The 17,157-nt window shown below is 43.3% G+C and overlaps 1 protein-coding gene across 1 annotated transcript in view; it reads right to left on the bottom strand.

Annotated features, from left to right (window-relative positions):
• Window positions 1-59: 59 nt before the first annotated feature.
• Window positions 60-17,157, bottom strand: part of si:ch73-375g18.1 (kinesin-like protein KIF1C) — a 61,343-nt gene continuing 44,245 nt past the window's right edge. Inside the window, exons 18-26 of the mRNA XM_029117472.2 lie at window positions 16,643-16,726; window positions 15,408-15,633; window positions 15,056-15,128; window positions 13,630-13,728; window positions 10,195-10,356; window positions 9,437-9,715; window positions 9,232-9,297; window positions 4,522-4,686; window positions 60-4,304 (exon numbers count right to left, since the gene is read on the bottom strand). Of these exons, the coding sequence (XP_028973305.2) occupies window positions 3,291-4,304; window positions 4,522-4,686; window positions 9,232-9,297; window positions 9,437-9,715; window positions 10,195-10,356; window positions 13,630-13,728; window positions 15,056-15,128; window positions 15,408-15,633; window positions 16,643-16,726 (2,168 nt within the window). The 3' untranslated portion in view covers window positions 60-3,290. The remainder of the gene's footprint in view (window positions 4,305-4,521; window positions 4,687-9,231; window positions 9,298-9,436; window positions 9,716-10,194; window positions 10,357-13,629; window positions 13,729-15,055; window positions 15,129-15,407; window positions 15,634-16,642; window positions 16,727-17,157) is intronic.

The following is a 17,157-nucleotide window of genomic DNA, read 5'->3' as shown; positions in this document are numbered from 1 at the left end:
CATGAAAACAATCAGATGGTGTATGTATAGTAAAACCAGGATCACACACACAGTGTGCATCAGTTTGAGTATGTATATCTTTATTGCCACATCGTTGCGTCATCAGATTCAGTCTGAGCCCAGACCAGACCACACAACCATCCATGCTGCTTTAACGAGGAAACAAAACAATGCAGAAAATATCGACAGAGATTGAATAGTAAATGAAAGAAACCAGAGAGACCAGCTAAAGGAGGCGTGGTCATTGTGTAGATACTGAGGTCCTGAAAGTGTCAGGGGTTGGAGGTCAGTTCTTTTTACAGTCCATAGAGCCACTAGGAGGAGTTCTAGAACTTCACAGAACCCTGAGAGTTCTACTAAGGGTCTTAAAGTTACACACTTCCTCACCCATCCTCACCCACCCAGCCTCATCCCAGCTTCCCCCATCCAGGCCTCTCCCTCACCCAGCCTCCTCCCCCACTCAGTCTCCTCAACCAGGCTCCTCATCCCGCCTCTCTCACCCACACAGCCTCCTCCCCCACTCAGGCTCCTCACCCCACCTCCCTCACCCACACAGCCTCCTCACAACAACCAGGATGGTAATAATAAAAACAGGTGTTCAGAACATCCCACACCCACACACATACTTCAAGATACACACAAGCGGTTAACATGATCCGAACATATAGATTCTCCTTATAGCAGCTTCAGGTGTGGGGGGGGGGCAGGTTAATATTGATGACATCACAAGGCAGATTACATATAGATGATGTCATCTCAATATTACAAGAAGTATATCTGTAGAAGCAGAGTCACGGCAGGGACACAGCAAATAAAATAATTAGAAATTAAAAATAAAAAAAAAAAGGAAAAAAGGAAGCCAGGAAAAAGGACCATACTTCCCAAAAAGCTCAAAGGCGTTGCTCAGATTGTCCTGTGATTGGTCAGCGCAGGGGGCGTGGGCGGTTTCAGACCCATTCCCATCCACTTTCTGTGTTCCACATCCTGTATTTGTTTGTCATCGTCATGGTGAATCAGTGGCCAAGCATTCAGACAATGAAAGCTCTCCCATTGGTTCACTGCTAAGGTGAAATAGTAAATGTGGAAAATCTCCACTTGTCATCTCCCAAAAGTCCCTGCTCCCTGTAGGCATTAGGGGTCACGGGACATTCCTCCAAACTAACCACTTGCTGTCTCTTTCTAGTCTATGCTCCTTACACTCCTTCGTTCTCCTTCATCTTGCAGTCCCTGCCAGTCTACTAATCCTCCGTAATCTTTTATATTTCTCTTATTAAAATCTGTGATTTGTCTTTCCAGAGCATAAAATTCGGTCATATCAGTACATCCTCTGATTCGCCATCTTATAAAGTCCCAGTTGGCATTAACCATAGCAACCCACACAGAATGTTATTAAAACGCAATATACATAAACTCCATAAAACTCCAAAGGTGTTCTATTCCCAGAGCCAACATTCCCAGATCCTGTCCTAACATTCCAACCAACGTTAGAATTCTCCTTATTCCCAATTGTCCACTTAGAGGTAGAATCCATCTCCATGACAACAGACTGTTACTGTGTTTCTATAGCAACACATACAGACTGTTTCTCTATGACAGCAGGTCAGTCATGCTGAGCAGAATCCCAAATCTATTTCCTCTGAAGTGCTTTTGATCAAAGGCCCAGAGGAATACCTTGACCAGAGGCCTAGAAAACAACACTGACAAAGCTGTTGGCCCATGAAAGGTAAAGAAAAGAGATCTCATTGAAGTCCATTCATTTTAGAGCTTATTACATGGTTCAAAATATTATATTTTCTATATTCTACCCTATCAAAGTTGATGTCTGATGTGATGTTCAAGCAAAGAAGTTGAATCCCATCAATAAATCCCAAGTTATGAAGCAAAGTGACAATTATCAGTCTAGTTAGATACAAACTAGTTTTTTTGTCAGCAAAAAGTGCCTAGATAGAAGCCAAAAAAGAAGAGATATTCTAAAAGTCAAATTAAGGTATCAGCAGAGATATTTATAATCTATTACTAAGGTTGTAAATTATCTATTACACATCCAGTAAAAATGGTATGAATATGATTTAAACCCCAAAATATTGCATATCCATTTCAAACAAAATACACATTAGTGAATGGCTCTCTTAAGTCCTGAAGCTTTCTTTACCCTTCGTGGTTGTTGCTAAGCAACCCAATGGACATCACAGATGACACATACCTGTTTAACTTCCTAAAGCAGCGTATGGACAATAGGTGTTAGGGTTTGGTCACTTTATCAGGTTGGACCTGGCCTCTGTCCAGACAGCTGGTTCCATGTATATATCTAACCTGATACCTGTCCTGTTACCAGGTGCATAACTGATCTGTATGAACAGGCGCAGCTGTATTCAGCATCTGAGCTGGGGTGAGCGGGTCTGAGTGTACTGTAGTTGCTCCCAGCCACCAGGGGGCTCTGCCATAGACCTCTCTCCTTGCTGCTCTAATCTCTTTGGGGTTCAGCACAGCTACGCAACATGATAACAACAATGCTAACCCATGCTAACACAAGAGCTCTAGTCTAACACATGAGTCCCACTAGCATGAGGCTAATGAATGCCTATCTGGCCATCAGGTTAAGACATGCTAAGCAAGTTGGTGCAGGCTAGTGTGTTATCATTATGATGCTAAAGTAGTTACTCTGGTTAACATATGCTAACAGGCTAGTATGCTAAACCATCATGGCGTCTATTTAAGGCATCTGGCAGAATAAAACAACACAGAAACATCTGTCTGTTCAGAGAAACACCAAATCTAAATATATATAGAAATTATCTATAGAATAGAAATAGTTTCTAGAAATTGCTTCGGGTGCATAAAAATGTATCAAGAAAAACTAAAAGAGAACAGCTGAACTCAACACAAATACCTAACCCTCAGAACTATGATAAAAATGACAAAGAATCAAATGTCAACATAAAAATCACACACACACACATATACAAACACACACACACACACACACAGAGCATGCAAAGCACAGCAGGATCACACACACTGTGTGTCAATATTTGGCGTTGTGCGTGTGGCACTGTGTGCAGACTCATTGTTGTGCGTTAAACAGAGCGCTGACACACACACACACACCCCTAAGTCAGAGTGAAAAGTTCAATCTACATTATCCCAATGTCATCATGTTGTGTAATAGCATCATTTATAACCTCAATATGTAGTGTTAGGACAGCTCATAAACAGTGTGGTGGATATGTAGTGTACCAGAAGGTGGTCTTTTTCTGTAAAGTTAGAGGTCAGGGGTCAGAGGTGAGAGATCAGACAGGGGTCTCTTTGTTCTTTAGATCAGGGGCACTGAACTGCCTCTTCATACGAGGCGGGGTGCTGTAGCCCCCCTGCACCCAACCCCCTCCTCGTGGCGGCACGTCGACCCCTGGTGGTGGGTGGTGGTGGTTGCGTGGAAGGCTGTGGTAGTGCTGGTGTTGGGCCTGGTGTTGGGCCTGGTGTTGGGCCTGGTGTTGGGCCTGGTGTTGGGCCTGGTGTTGGGGGATAAACTGGGGATGGTAGTAGGGGTGATGGTGGTACTGATGGAATCCTCCTCCCCCCTGCTGAAACAGTCCCCTCTCTCCTCCTCCTCTCTGCTCCCTCTCTCCTCCTCCTCTCTGCTCCCACTCTCCTCTCTCCATCCCTCCGGGCCCTGGCGATGTTCCTCGACGATACCGCGGTCTCCCCTGGTGACCATCTCCATTGTTGGGGTTTCCGTGGTAGTTGTTGCCCTGGTGATTGTTCTGTCCGTTCGGGGAGCTGTCCAGAGAGTTCCGTCTGTATCTCCGAGGTGGTGGTCCCTGCTGTTGCATGGGGACAGGGAAGTGCGGGTTCCTGTGGTTACTGTTGCTACGGTGCTGTTGCCAGGTGTGGTGCGGTGAGGGGGTTCGACCTCGAGGGACCATCTGGAATGGGAGAGGGAGGAGACCAGGAGGAGGAGAAGGAGAACCTTTACCGCCTCCACTGGTCCTCCTTTCCTCCTCTGTTCCGCCTGCCTTGCCATCCTCCTCCCCCTCTCCCGCCTGCCCTCCATCACCCCCCCCCTCCCCTAGCATCATCAGGGCTGTGGAGGGGGACCAGGACAGACGGTGGTGAGGGTTGCTCTTAAAGGGGAATTTGAGCTTACAGTCCTGGGGGGGGATAAAGCGCCCGGTCCCTGGAAGGTGGATCGCAGGAGGGGGGTGTACCGGGATCAGAGGGGTGTTTGGGCCACTGGGGTTCTGGCTGTTCTGACGGAGTCTCTTTGTAATGTTCTGCTGCTGGAGGTTCTGAAGCCTGGCCTGTTCCTGTTATCAATCAATTCAAGGCAAAGTTTTATTCAACATTAATAATATCTATTCATTAGAATCATACAGATCATTTATAATCTATATTCATATAAAAAAATCATCTGGATACAGGAAGTTAGTAAACAACAAAATAATGTATTAATAACAGGAATGAAAACAGAGAAGGTAATTAATTACAATAACTGAGGTAACTCAAATTGATTGAACAACCAACCTGTTTGAGCCATCTCATTCTTCCCCTTCTGAAAGCTGGGTCTTCTGTCATCAACTTAGTTACTCTCTTTTCATTGGGCGGTTTGAGCGGTCCATCATCAACAGCCCCGACGCCATCATCCCGAGACACGCCCCCTTCCTCATCGTCATCCTCCATACCCTCCTCCTAAGAGAGATTAAATTATACAATTAAATAAACATTGTATTGTTAATGTGTTATCTTTAATTATTTGTATTATTTCAGTGGTGTTGAATTTAATTTCCATTTGCTTTGGCAATGTAAACAAATGTTTCCTATGCCAATAAATCCCTTTGAATTGAATTGAGAGTGAGACACAGAGAGAGACAGAGACACAGCGAGAAAGACAGAGAGAGTGAGTGAGAGACAGAGAGTGAGTGAGAGACAGAGAGTGAGTGAGAGACAGAGAGTGAGTGAGAGACAGAGAGTGAGTGAGAGACAGAGAGTGAGTGAGAGACAGAGAGTGAGTGAGAGACAGAGAGTGAGTGAGTGACAGAGAGTGAGTGAGAGACAGAGAGTGAGTGAGAGACAGAGAGTGAGTGAGAGTCAGAGAGTGAGTGAGAGACAGAGAGTGAGTGAGAGACAGAGAGTGAGTGAGAGACAGAGAGTGAGTGAGATACAGAGAGTGAGTGAGAGACAGAGAGTGAGTGAGAGACAGAGAGTGAGTGAATGAACCTGTGAATGAACGGAGAGACAAAGCCCACAGGGCATTGATTCTACGCCATTAAAACACAAATTCAGAGTGAAATAACTTTTGCATAATTATTTTGAATAAAATGTTGCATAATCGAACCAATTGCCCTCTATGGCAGTGAGGTGTGAGGCCCACTTACAAAACAATATTTTACTAATTGGGACAAACACCCCATTGAAACATTTCATGCAGAGGTTTCTGAGATTCTCATGTCCAGAGGAAATACATGCAGGGCAGAATCAGGCCAATATCCATTAATATTAAAAACTCAAAAAAGAGCAATTATGTTTTGGAAACACCTAAAATACAGTGACCCCCACTCATACCATTACCAAGCCCTGCAATACCAAGAGTTGAACAAGAAAAAGAGTCCCTTTATTCAACTGGTCCTGGGGTTTAGTTCACAGATCTATACTACTGGTAGACTCAATAGACTCTCTGTGTCATTGTATAGAACACATAAATACCTGGATGAACCAAAATTGTCTACAATTAAACCAAGATAAAACTGAGATTATTGTGTTTGGCAACAACAATAAAAGAACAAGTTATTAGTAAAGAGCTAGATTCTTGGGCCCTTAAAACCAGGGATCAAGTGCGTTATCTTGGTGTTCTGACTCAGACCTCACATTTAACAGTCATATCAAAGCGGTCACCAAAACAGAATTCTATCATCTAAGAAATATAGCCAGAATCAAAGGCTTGGTGTCCCAAAAAGACCAAGAGAAGCTCATCCATGCTTTTATCTCTAGTAGGGTTGACTACTATAATGGCCTCTTAAATGGACTCCCCAAAAAGACTGTAAAACAGCTGCAGCTCATTCAGAATGCTGCTGCTAGAATGTTAACCAGGACCAAGAGAACAGAGCACATCACTCCGGTTCTTGCATTGGGTTCCAGTCAGTTACAGAATACATTTTAAAGTGGTGCTTTTAGTTTATAAATCTCTGAATGGTTTAGGACCCAAATACATTTCTGATATATTTGCAGAATATAAACCAAGTAGGGCTCTTAGATCCATGAACACAGGTCAGCTAGTAGAGCCCAGAGTCTTAACTAAACATGGAGAAGCTGCGTTTAGCACTTATGCTGTACACAACTGGAATAAACTACCAGAAGATCTTAGACGTGCCCCAAACGTATCAATTATTAAATCCAGGTTAAAAACACTTCTCTTTTCACGTGCCTATGACTGAGCACTTAAACTTAACCACACTGTTTAGCCTTATAGATTCCTATGTTTTTATCCCATTTTTTATCTTTATATGTTTTCTTATTGTATTTTTTATTATTATGATGTTTTCATTTGTTTTGATGTTTTCATTTGAGTAATGGTTTTATGTTATTGTACTTTCATATATATTTCTTTGTAAAGCACATTGAATTGCGTCGATGTATGAATTGTGCTTTATGAATAAACTTGCTTGCTTTCTAATAGAAAACCTTTATTCAATTGGTCGTTGGGTTTAGTTCAGAACTCACCAAATTACAAAACAGTTAAAACAACTACATTACCCATTGGGAAACACAAACACAAAACCGTTAAAACAACTACATTACCCATTGGGAAACACAAACACAAAACAGTGGAGAGCTGTGTATGGGCAGCGTGGAGAGCTGTGTATGGGCAGCGTGGAGAGCTGTGTATGGGCAGCGTGGAGGGCTGTGTATGGGCAGCGTGGAGGGCTGTGTATGGGCAGCGTGGAGGGCTGTGTATGGGCAGCGTGGAGGGCTGTGTATGGGCAGCGTGGAGGGCTGTGTATGGGCAGCGTGGAGGGCTGTGTATGGGCAGCGTGGAGGGCTGTGTATGGGCAGCGTGGAGAGCTGTGTATGGGCAGCGTGGAGGGCTGTGTATGGGCAGCGTGGAGGGCTGTGTATGGGCAGCGTGGAGAGCTGTGTATGGGCAGCGTGGAGAGCTGTGTATGGGCAGCGTGGAGAGCTGTGTATGGGCAGCGTGGAGGGCTGTGAGATTGTCTTGTGTATGTGGTATGAATTACACAGGCAGATCTGCACATCTAGCTTTTTTCCATTGAGATGTGGTATGAATTACACAGGCATGTCTGCATGTCTAGCCTTTTTCCATTGGATAACAATGGGGCAGCAAGTTTAGAAAAAAAGATTGGTTTTTCTGAATGTCAAAGACTGACTGCAGATGACAATGAATTTAAATGAAAAGTGTAAATAGCAGTTCAGTACAGGTACATACATATGACATATTTATGACTTATTGTATGACTTCTTTGTCCTCCTTATACTAGTGGGGCTGTATACATAGCAGTAGTGGACAATGAGTGCCACAAAAACATTTTGAAATATCTTTCACAGGACTGTGACTTTACCTTGCCAAATAAGTAAAGATAAGACATTATAAAACATTTCTTTCTTTTTTTATATACATTACACAAGAAAAAAAACACTTGAGTGTTATACTATACATAATGTAAAGATGTGCATAAAGTCACTGGTGAGAAAGGCGAGGTAAAATGTGATTTAATGGAAAATACAATATAACAAAGACAATGTATCAAATGTTGAAACTGATGAGTGTTATTGTTTATAAAAAAATATACGCCCACTTTGAATTTGATGCCAGCAACACGTTTCAAAAAACCTGGGACATGTGCAACCAAAGACTGGAAATGTTGTGTAATACAAAAAAAAACAACAGCAGAACATCTCATAACTAATTTGGTTAATTGGGAACAAGTCAGTAACATGATTGGGTATGAAAACAGCATCCCAGAGAGGATGAGTCTTTCCGAAGTAAAGATGGGGAGGGGAGGGGTTCACCACTCTGTGAAAAACTGCACAGGCAAATATTGCAACAATTAAAGCATAACATTACTCAATGTAAAATTGCAAAGAGTTTGGGGATCTCATCATATACAGTACATAAAAGAATCAGAGAATCTGGAGAAATCTCTGTAAATGGGACAAGGCCGAAAACCAATATTGGATGACTGTGATCTTCGGGCCCTCAAGCGGCACTGCCTTAAAACAGACACGATTCTGTAGTGGAAATCACCGCATGGACTCAGGAACACTTCTGAAAACCATTCTGTTAACACAGTACGTCACTGCATCCATAAATGCAAGTTAAAACTCTACCATGCAAAGTAGAAACCAGATATAAACTAAATCCAGAAGCGCTGCTTTTTCTGGGCCCAAGCTTATTTAAGATGGACTGAGGGAAAGTGGAAAACTGTCCGGTAGTCTGACAAATTAAAATTATATTATTATTTTTTGGAATCATTGACGCATCGTCCTCTGGATTAAAGAAGAGAGGGGCATCGAGGTTGTTAACAGTGCACAGTTCAAAAGCCAGCATCTGTGATGGTATGGGGGTGCATTAGTGTAGATGGCATGGGAGACTGTGAAGGCACCATTATTGCTGAACAACACGTACAGGTTTTGGAGCAAGATATGCTGCCATCCAGACAATGTATTTTTCAGGGAAGGCCTTGCTTATTTCAGCAAGACAATGCCAAACCACATTATACATGTATTACAACAGCATGGCTCCGTAGTAAAAGAGTCAGAGTGCTAAACTGGCCTGCCTGCAGTCCAGACCTGTCACCCATTGAAAACATTTGGTGCATTATGAAACAAACAAATACGACAAAGGAAACCCTGAAATGTTAAGCAGCTGAAATCCTATATCAAGCAAGAATGGGAAAACATTTCACTTTCAAAACTACAGCAGTTGGTCTCCTCAGTTCCCAAACGCTTACAGAGTATTGTTAAAAGAAGAGGTGATGCAACACAGTGGTAAACATGCCCCTGTCCCAAATATTTTGTAATGTGTTGCTGGCATCAAATTCCAAATTGGCATGCATGTTTCCAAAAACAATACAATTTCTCAGTTTCAACATTTAATATGTTGTCTTTGTACTATATTCAATTAAATATAGGGATCACTGCATTTTGTTTTTATTTGCATTTAACGCAGCATCCCAGCGTTTCTCTTATCAGGGTTGTATATTAAGTTGTAATATTTACCTGTCCAGTTGGTATAATACTTTCCATCTTAACCATTCTGTCTCGCAGAGCCTTTATCTCTTCATCCTTTAATTAGAATCACAATAAGAACCACTAGAACACTCACAGAAAAGCGAAATCATATCAATCATCATCAATACTAGAACAACTCTATCAGAATTAAATAAATAAAGAAGAGGTAGAGGCCCAAGAGCAATATACATACCTTCATATTATTCTGAATTTTCACTTCCTGCAAAACATCCGTCAGCCTATCAATGTGGGCCTTCAGGTCATACACACCGCCCTCTCCCGCCCCCTCCTCCCCCTCCTCCCTTCGCTCCTCTTCTATCCCCACTGTATCCCAGACGTCTTGGGCAACAGCCCGCCAGCTGTCTTTCTCCATGTTGTCTCGTTTAGAATACATTCGAGTCAACTCCTTCATCTTGACGATGGACAGAGCCTCGATCTCCTGCCGGGAGTGGCGGAAATCCCCCAAGGCAACCTAAAGAACAAGCACTGTTAACACACACAACCTCCTTCCTTCCCTTGAACCTTTATGGTGAAGGGTGTATTTTGAGTGTGTATTTAGTGTGAATGGTGATTTAGAATGTGTATTTAGTGTGAATGTTGTATTTAGAATGTGTATTTAGTGTGAATGTTGTATTTATAGTGTGTATTTAGTGTGAATGTTGTATTTATAGTGTGTATTTAGAGGAAGGGTGAATTTAGGGTGAAGGGTGAATTTTGAGTGTGTATTTAGAGTGAATGGTGACTTAGAGCAGTGGTTCCAGGAGAGGGATTGAGTGTGAATGTAGGGTGATGGTGTATTTTGAGTGTGAATGTAGGGTGACGGTGTATTTTGACTGTGTATTGAGTGTGAATTTAGGGTGACGGTGTATTTTGAGTGTGTATTTAGGGGGGTATATTTAGAGTGTGTAGTTCGTGTGAAGGGTGTATTTAGGGTGTAGTTAGTCCGTGTACCTCGTAGCAAATCTCCTTGACTGCCTGCATCCTGAGGTCGCTGATGGTGACCCGTTTGGGGTCTTTGCTAATCCGTCGACGCTGAGGGATCTGGTAGACGCGTAGAGGTTCCCGACGCTTACCACTGCTGGGAAGACCACACCTCTTCACTATTGACTGCACCTGTAGAATACAGTTATATTAACCCCTGCTACGTCATGTCAAATTAATTAACCCCTACTACGTCATGTCATATTCATTAACCCCTGCTACGTCATGTCATATTCATTAACCCCTGCTACGTCATGTCATATTCATTAACCCCTACTACGTCATGTCATATTCATTAACCCCTACTACGTCATGTCATATTCATTAACCCCAGCTACATCATGTTAAACTAATTAACGCCTACTACATCATGTCATATTCATTAACCCCTGCTACGTCATGTCAAATTAATTAACCCCTACTACATCATGTCATATTCATTAACCCCTGCTACGTCATGTCAAATTAATTAACCCCTACTACATCATGTCATATTCATTAACCCCTGCTACGTCATGTCAAATTAATTAACCCCTACTACGTCATGTCATATTCATTAACCCCTACTACGTCATGTCCTATTCATTAACCCCTGCTACGTCATGTCAAATTAATTAACCCCTACTACGTCATGTCATATTCATTTACCCCTACTACGTCATGTCATATTCATTAACCCCTACTACGTCATGTCATATTCATTAACCCCGAATATGTCATGCAATATACATTAACCCCTACTACGTCATGTCATATTCATTAACCCCTACTACATCATGTCATATACATTAACCACTACTACGTCATGTCATATAAATTAACCCCTAATACGTCATGTCATATTCATTAACCCCTAATATATCATGCAATATACATTAACCCCTACTAAGTCAAGTCATTAACACCTGTCATATACATTAACATCCAACAAATCTGCAATACTTCTGGACCACAAAAACCCCATAAACACTGCTCAAAAAAAGTAAGAAAACACTTAAGTCACACATTGGGTCTCAATTAATTAAATATATTAAAGATAAATAATGTACTGTACATTGCGTAATTCATGGAGAACAAAATTACTTAATGAGAAATGGAAACCAAACTCCCCAAGTGATTGGGGACTGAAAATCTAAGTAACCAATTGAAATCACAGGCTGTTCCAACCTGTGTGAATTTAATCACAGCACCTCATAATGTGACTCAGTAGTGTGTATGACCCCACGGGCCAGTATGCACTCCCGACAACATCTGGGCATGTTCCTGATGAGATGGTGTCCTCGGGGATCTCCTCCCAGGGCATCAGTGACAGTCTGTGGCGCTACTTGGCGGTGTTGGATGCACCGATACATAACGTACTAGAGGTTCTCAATTGGAATGAATGTGAGGGCCAGTCAATGGCATCAATGCCTTCGTCATCCAGGAACTGCCTGCACACTCTGGCCACATGAGGCCCGGGCATTGTCCTGCACCAGGAGGAACCCAAGATCCACTGCACCAGTGTAAGGTCTGACGGTGGGTCTCAGGCAGAGACACCCAGGGCCCACTGCACCAGTGTAAGGTCTGACGGGGGGTCTCAGGCAGAGACACCCAGGGCCCACTGCACCAGTGTAAGGTCTGACGGGGGGTCTCAGGCAGAGACACCCAGGGCCCACTGCACCAGTGTAAGGTCTGACGGGGGGTCTCAGGAAGAGGTAGAGCTTTAATGGGGTGATGGGTGCACAGCACCCATGGCAGCCAATCACAGGGGCCCCCAAGAAGTTTATCTTATGGTTGAAAAGATTATAGCAAGCAGAATAAAATAACATTGGAACTTGGAAGTGATAAACATCTATATTTTTTATGATTCCATAATGCATTTGTATGATCAGTCAATCTGTGACCGTGGAAGTGTAGGCAGCGTTGCCAGGTGGGCCTTTTTCCCAAATAATTGGGCTATTTTTAATTAGTGTGCAGTTTTTATGTGTAGTCCGCAAGTGATTGGGCCTGTATTGTCGGTGAATCTGGCAACCCTGGGTATAACGTAGAATGTCGTTTGCTAAGCATCTGAACAGTGGAAAATTAAGTAACAAACATAAATATGGAAGGTAGATACGCCTGCCACTCAGAGGAAAGAAAAACACTACATTATAAATTAAATGTGCCCTTGAGAAACATATTTAGTAAAGTTGTTAAGTAGAAGCAAGAGAAAAGGGGTAGATGTGACGTTATAATGAAAGGAGCAGCATCACAGCTTAGAGCGAAAGGGGATTACAGTTATGATCTCGGTCCAAAAGCAGCTAGCAGCGACATTTTGTAAATGCAGGTTTTGTTGTCTAATAACAAGCTTCTGTTCATTATGGTACATGAAATTTTTTAGGAGAATAGTATTAAATATGTATTATCTGCCTGGTGGTGGGGGGGCTACATGGCTATGGTTCATACACATGGGAGAGAACGCTAAGCTCCGCCACAGGTCTGAGGATTTCATCCTGGAACAGCAGTCAGAGTACTGTTGGCTAGCACGTGGAGGTCTGTGCGACCCTCCAAGGATATGCCTCTCCAGACCATCACTGTCCCACCGCCAAACAGGTCATGCTGGATGATGTTGCAGGCAGCATAACGTTCACCACAGTGCCTCCAGACTCTTTCATGTCTGTCACATGTGCTCAGTGTGAACCTGCTCTCATCTGTGAAGAGAACGGAGCGCCAGTGGTGGACCTGTCAATTCTGTTCTCTGACGAATGCCAGTTGAGCTGCACGGTGCTGGGCTGTGAGCACAGATCCCACTAGAGGATGTCAGGCCCTCATGCCACCCTCATGGAGTCTGTTTCTGACAGTTTGGTCTTGGTCAGCCCACTGGAAGTCATTTTGTAGGACGTGCCATCCTGGAGGAGCTGGACTACCTGTGCACCCTGAATGGGCTGCAGGTACCGCCTCATACTACAAGTAGTGACAAGGACACTAGCAAAACGCAAAACTGGAGAAGACTCAGTCAGGAAGGATAAGGAGAGAATTGTCTTTGGCCACCACCTGCAAACCCCTTTTTGGGGGTTGTCTTGCTGTTGTCTCTCCAGTTCACCTGTTGTCACTTTCATATGCACCAAAACAGGTGACAGTGATTCACAATCGCTTATGCTTCCTAACTGGACAGATTGACACCATTAAGTTTAATTGACTAGGTGTTATACTGTGATGATTACATGTTCCCTTAATTTTTTTGAGCTGTGTATTATTGTTCTCAGTAACAACTGGACAGTTCATGGCAGTTGTCACCATAGGGTTTGTAGCGATGTCTATGTAGCATTGTCTGTGTGTGTTTGTGTGTGTAGCATAATGTTTGTAGCATGTGTGTTTGTGCAGAGTGTGTGTGTGTGTGTAGTATAGTATTTAGCAGGTGTAATGCGTGTGCACGTGTGTGCGCACCTTGTTAGCCGGTAGTTTCTCTCGGAGGGAAGAGATCAATCTCCAGCTCTCCTCACAGGACCTCTTATCAGAGTCATCTCCGCTGTCTGAATCAGCGTACTACAGGAGAAGGTCAATACACACACTTTTCAATACACTCATTTTTGAGGGGTTGGATTCTTCAAATGGTTCTTTGAGAAACCACTAAAAACCTGTTCTTTATACAGTCTAGTCCTACCAGTCTCTATTGGGTTACAGTCTAGTCCTACCAGTCTCTACTGGGTTATAGTCTAGTCCTACCAGTCTCTATTGAGTCACAGTCTAGTCCTACCAGTCTCTATTAGGTCACAGTCTAGTCCTACCAGTCTCTACTGGGTTATAGTCTAGTCCTACCAGTCTCTATTGAGTCACAGTCTAGTCCTACCAGTCTCTATTAGGTCACAGTCTAGTCCTACCAGTCTCAACTAGGTTACATAATAGTCCTACCAGTCTCTATTGGGTTACAGTGTAGTCCTACCATTCTCTATTGGGTTACAGTGTAGTCCTACCAGTCTTTATTGGGTTACAGTATAGTCCTACCAGTCTCTACTGGGTTACAATGTAGTCCTACCAGTCTCTACTGGGTTACAGTGTAGTCCTACCATTCTCTACTGGGTTACAGTGTAGTCCTACCAGTCTCTATTGGGTTACAGTCTAGTCCTACCAGTCTCTATTGGGTTACAGTCTAGTCCTACCAGTCTCTACTGGGTTATAGTCTAGTCCTACCAGTCTCTATTGAGTCACAGTCTAGTCCTACCAGTCTCTATTAGGTCACAGTCTAGTCCTACTAGTCTCTACTGGGTTATAGTCTAGTCCTACCAGTCTCTATTGAGTCACAGTCTAGTCCTACCAGTCTCTATTAGGTCACAGTCTAGTCCTACCAGTCTCAACTAGGTTACATAATAGTCCTACCAGTCTCTATTGGGTTACAGTGTAGTCCTACCATTCTCTATTGGGTTACAGTGTAGTCCTACCAGTCTTTATTGGGTTACAGTATAGTCCTACCAGTCTCTACTGGGTTACAATGTAGTCCTACCAGTCTCTACTGGGTTACAATGTAGTCCTACCAGTCTCTACTGGGTTACAGTGTAGTCCTACCATTCTCTACTGGGTTACAGTGTAGTCCTACCAGTCTCTATTGGGTTACAGTATAGTTCTACCAGTCTATATTGGGTTACAGTGTAGCCCTACCAGTCTCTACTGAGTTACATTATAGTCCTACCAATCTCTATTGGGTTACAGTGTAGTCCTACCAATCTCTATTGGGTTACAGTGTAGTCCTGCCAGTCTCTATTAGGTTAATGTATAGTCCTACCAGTCTCTGTTGGGTTAGAGTGTAGTCCTACCAGTCTCTGTTGGGTTACAGTGTAGTCCTACCAGTCTCTGTTGGGTTACAGTGTAGTCCTACCAGTCTCTGTTGCTCCAGCAGCAGGTCTGCCTCCTCCTTCTCTCTGCGGTACTGAACCTCCATATCCTGCAGTCTGGGAGACACACACTGTTTAGATTCCTCCTTTTGAAAACATGTCAGATGACAGGACATAAGAGATGACAGGACATAAGTGATGACAGGACATAAGAGATGACAGGACATAAGAGATGACAGGACATAAGAGATGACTAGATAAAGCTGACCGGGGACAGTGGAGACAGGATTGCCAGGAGCAACAGGGGAAAGGGTTGCCAGGGGCAACATGAGACAGAGGTACCAGGAGACTAAAGAGTACGGAAATGGAACCAGGAAAACCCTTTTCTGCGCTCACCTTTTCTCCATCTCAAGTTTGATATCTATCCCCTGTTTTTCTAGTAGTTCTCTCTGTGCGTATGTCCAGTCTTCCGGCTCCCCCTGGAGGTCAGTGTTGGTAGTGCAGCCTGTCCCCTGGTGGCCGGGGCTGGTACTGCTTCTCTCTCTCTGTTCCCTCTCTAGACGGGCCTGCTCTGGGTGCGTGAATCGAAACACATGGTTCTTCCCCATTACGATGCGGTTACCTAGGAGACAGGACCACATGAAAAGGAAGTAGAGAAAAACAAGAAGGAAGAAAAGCGAAGGGTAGAAGGCATTCATTATTCTAATTGAAACTAAATTTAAAAAAAATTCTAATTACAATAGGTGTGTTCACACTGCACCTTAGCCCTGGGCTAAGAGGCTCCTAAACCCTGGACTAAGAGGCTCCTAAACCCTGGGCTAAGAGGCTCCTAAACCCAGGGCTAAGAGAGATTTAATCCCTGGGCTAAGAGGTTCCTAAACCCTGGGCTAAGGGAGATTTAATCCCTGGGCTAAGAGGTTCCTAAACCCTGGGCTAAGGGAGATTTAATCCCTGGGCTAAGAGGGATTTAATCCCTGGGCTAAGAGGCTCCTAAACCCTGGGCTAAGAGGCTCCTAAACCCTGAGCTAAGGGAGATTTAATCCCTGGGCTAAGAGGTTCCTAAACCCTGGGCTAAGAGGCTCCTAAACCCTGGGCTAAGAGAATTTAATCCCTGGGCTAAGAGGCTCCTAAACCCTGGGCTAAAATAATTTAATCCCTGGGCTAAGAGGTTCCTAAACCCTGGTCTAAGGGAGATTTTAGCCCTGGGCTAACGACAATGCAGTGTGAAAAGTCTATATGGTTACCTAACCCAGGAACTATAACCTAAACCATTAACCAATTAAGCTGATAAACAACTAGTTTGTATTTTTTGTCCACGGCTAATGTCGTGGAGGCCACTGTACATCTTTCAGATATGGACAATGGTCTGACAGATTGGTCTTGGTGCCTAGACACAAGAGACACCCATATTTCACTTAAGACAAGTCTGGTTTGACCTCATTCACTGCAACTGCACTCCTCAATAAGCAAGTTGGAAAACAAGGAAATAAGTGAGTTAAGTTACTCTTTAAATTGTCAATATGCCACAATTTTGGACTCAGGATCAGTGAGACAAACAGATGACAGTGGAATCTCACACAGAATTCTTACACAGTGTTTGGCTGTCAATCATTGCATTCCATAGAATGTACCTTGTTTCAGGACAAGTGGTTCTGTGATCTGCTTCCCGTTTACATAAGTCTCCGCCCCTTCCAGAGGTTCCAGGGTTACTATGACTATATATGGAGACAGAGAGATAGCCAGCGAGAGAGATATAATTTAAATTGAGATAGATGGATAGATAGAAAGACAGAGAAAGACATTCAAAACCACTTACTAAGCACTGACCAGATATTTTCCCAAAGAACAAGAAATAACCAAACTAAAGACACAGAGATAGACAGAGATTCAAACACAGTCATAGAGACTCAAACAATAGTGTTGAAGGAAGAGGGAGAACGAAAGGTGTAGGAAGGAAGACACAGAATGGATGATGTTGACGGGGATGATGTAGAAGGGATGACGTAGGCGACAACATAAAGCTCCGGAAAAAATGTATAGACCACTGCACCTTTTTCTTTCCTTTCTAAAAAATCCAAAAAGGAAGATTTTGAGACCACTGCAAATTAAGAGAACACTGCAAATTGGACACTTCTGTTCCTGTCTC

The sequence above is a fragment of the Esox lucius genome, chromosome 24 (assembly GCF_011004845.1).
Source record: "Esox lucius isolate fEsoLuc1 chromosome 24, fEsoLuc1.pri, whole genome shotgun sequence".
Taxonomy (NCBI): domain Eukaryota; kingdom Metazoa; phylum Chordata; class Actinopteri; order Esociformes; family Esocidae; genus Esox; species Esox lucius.
This window is presented reverse-complemented; position numbering and strand designations above follow the sequence as displayed.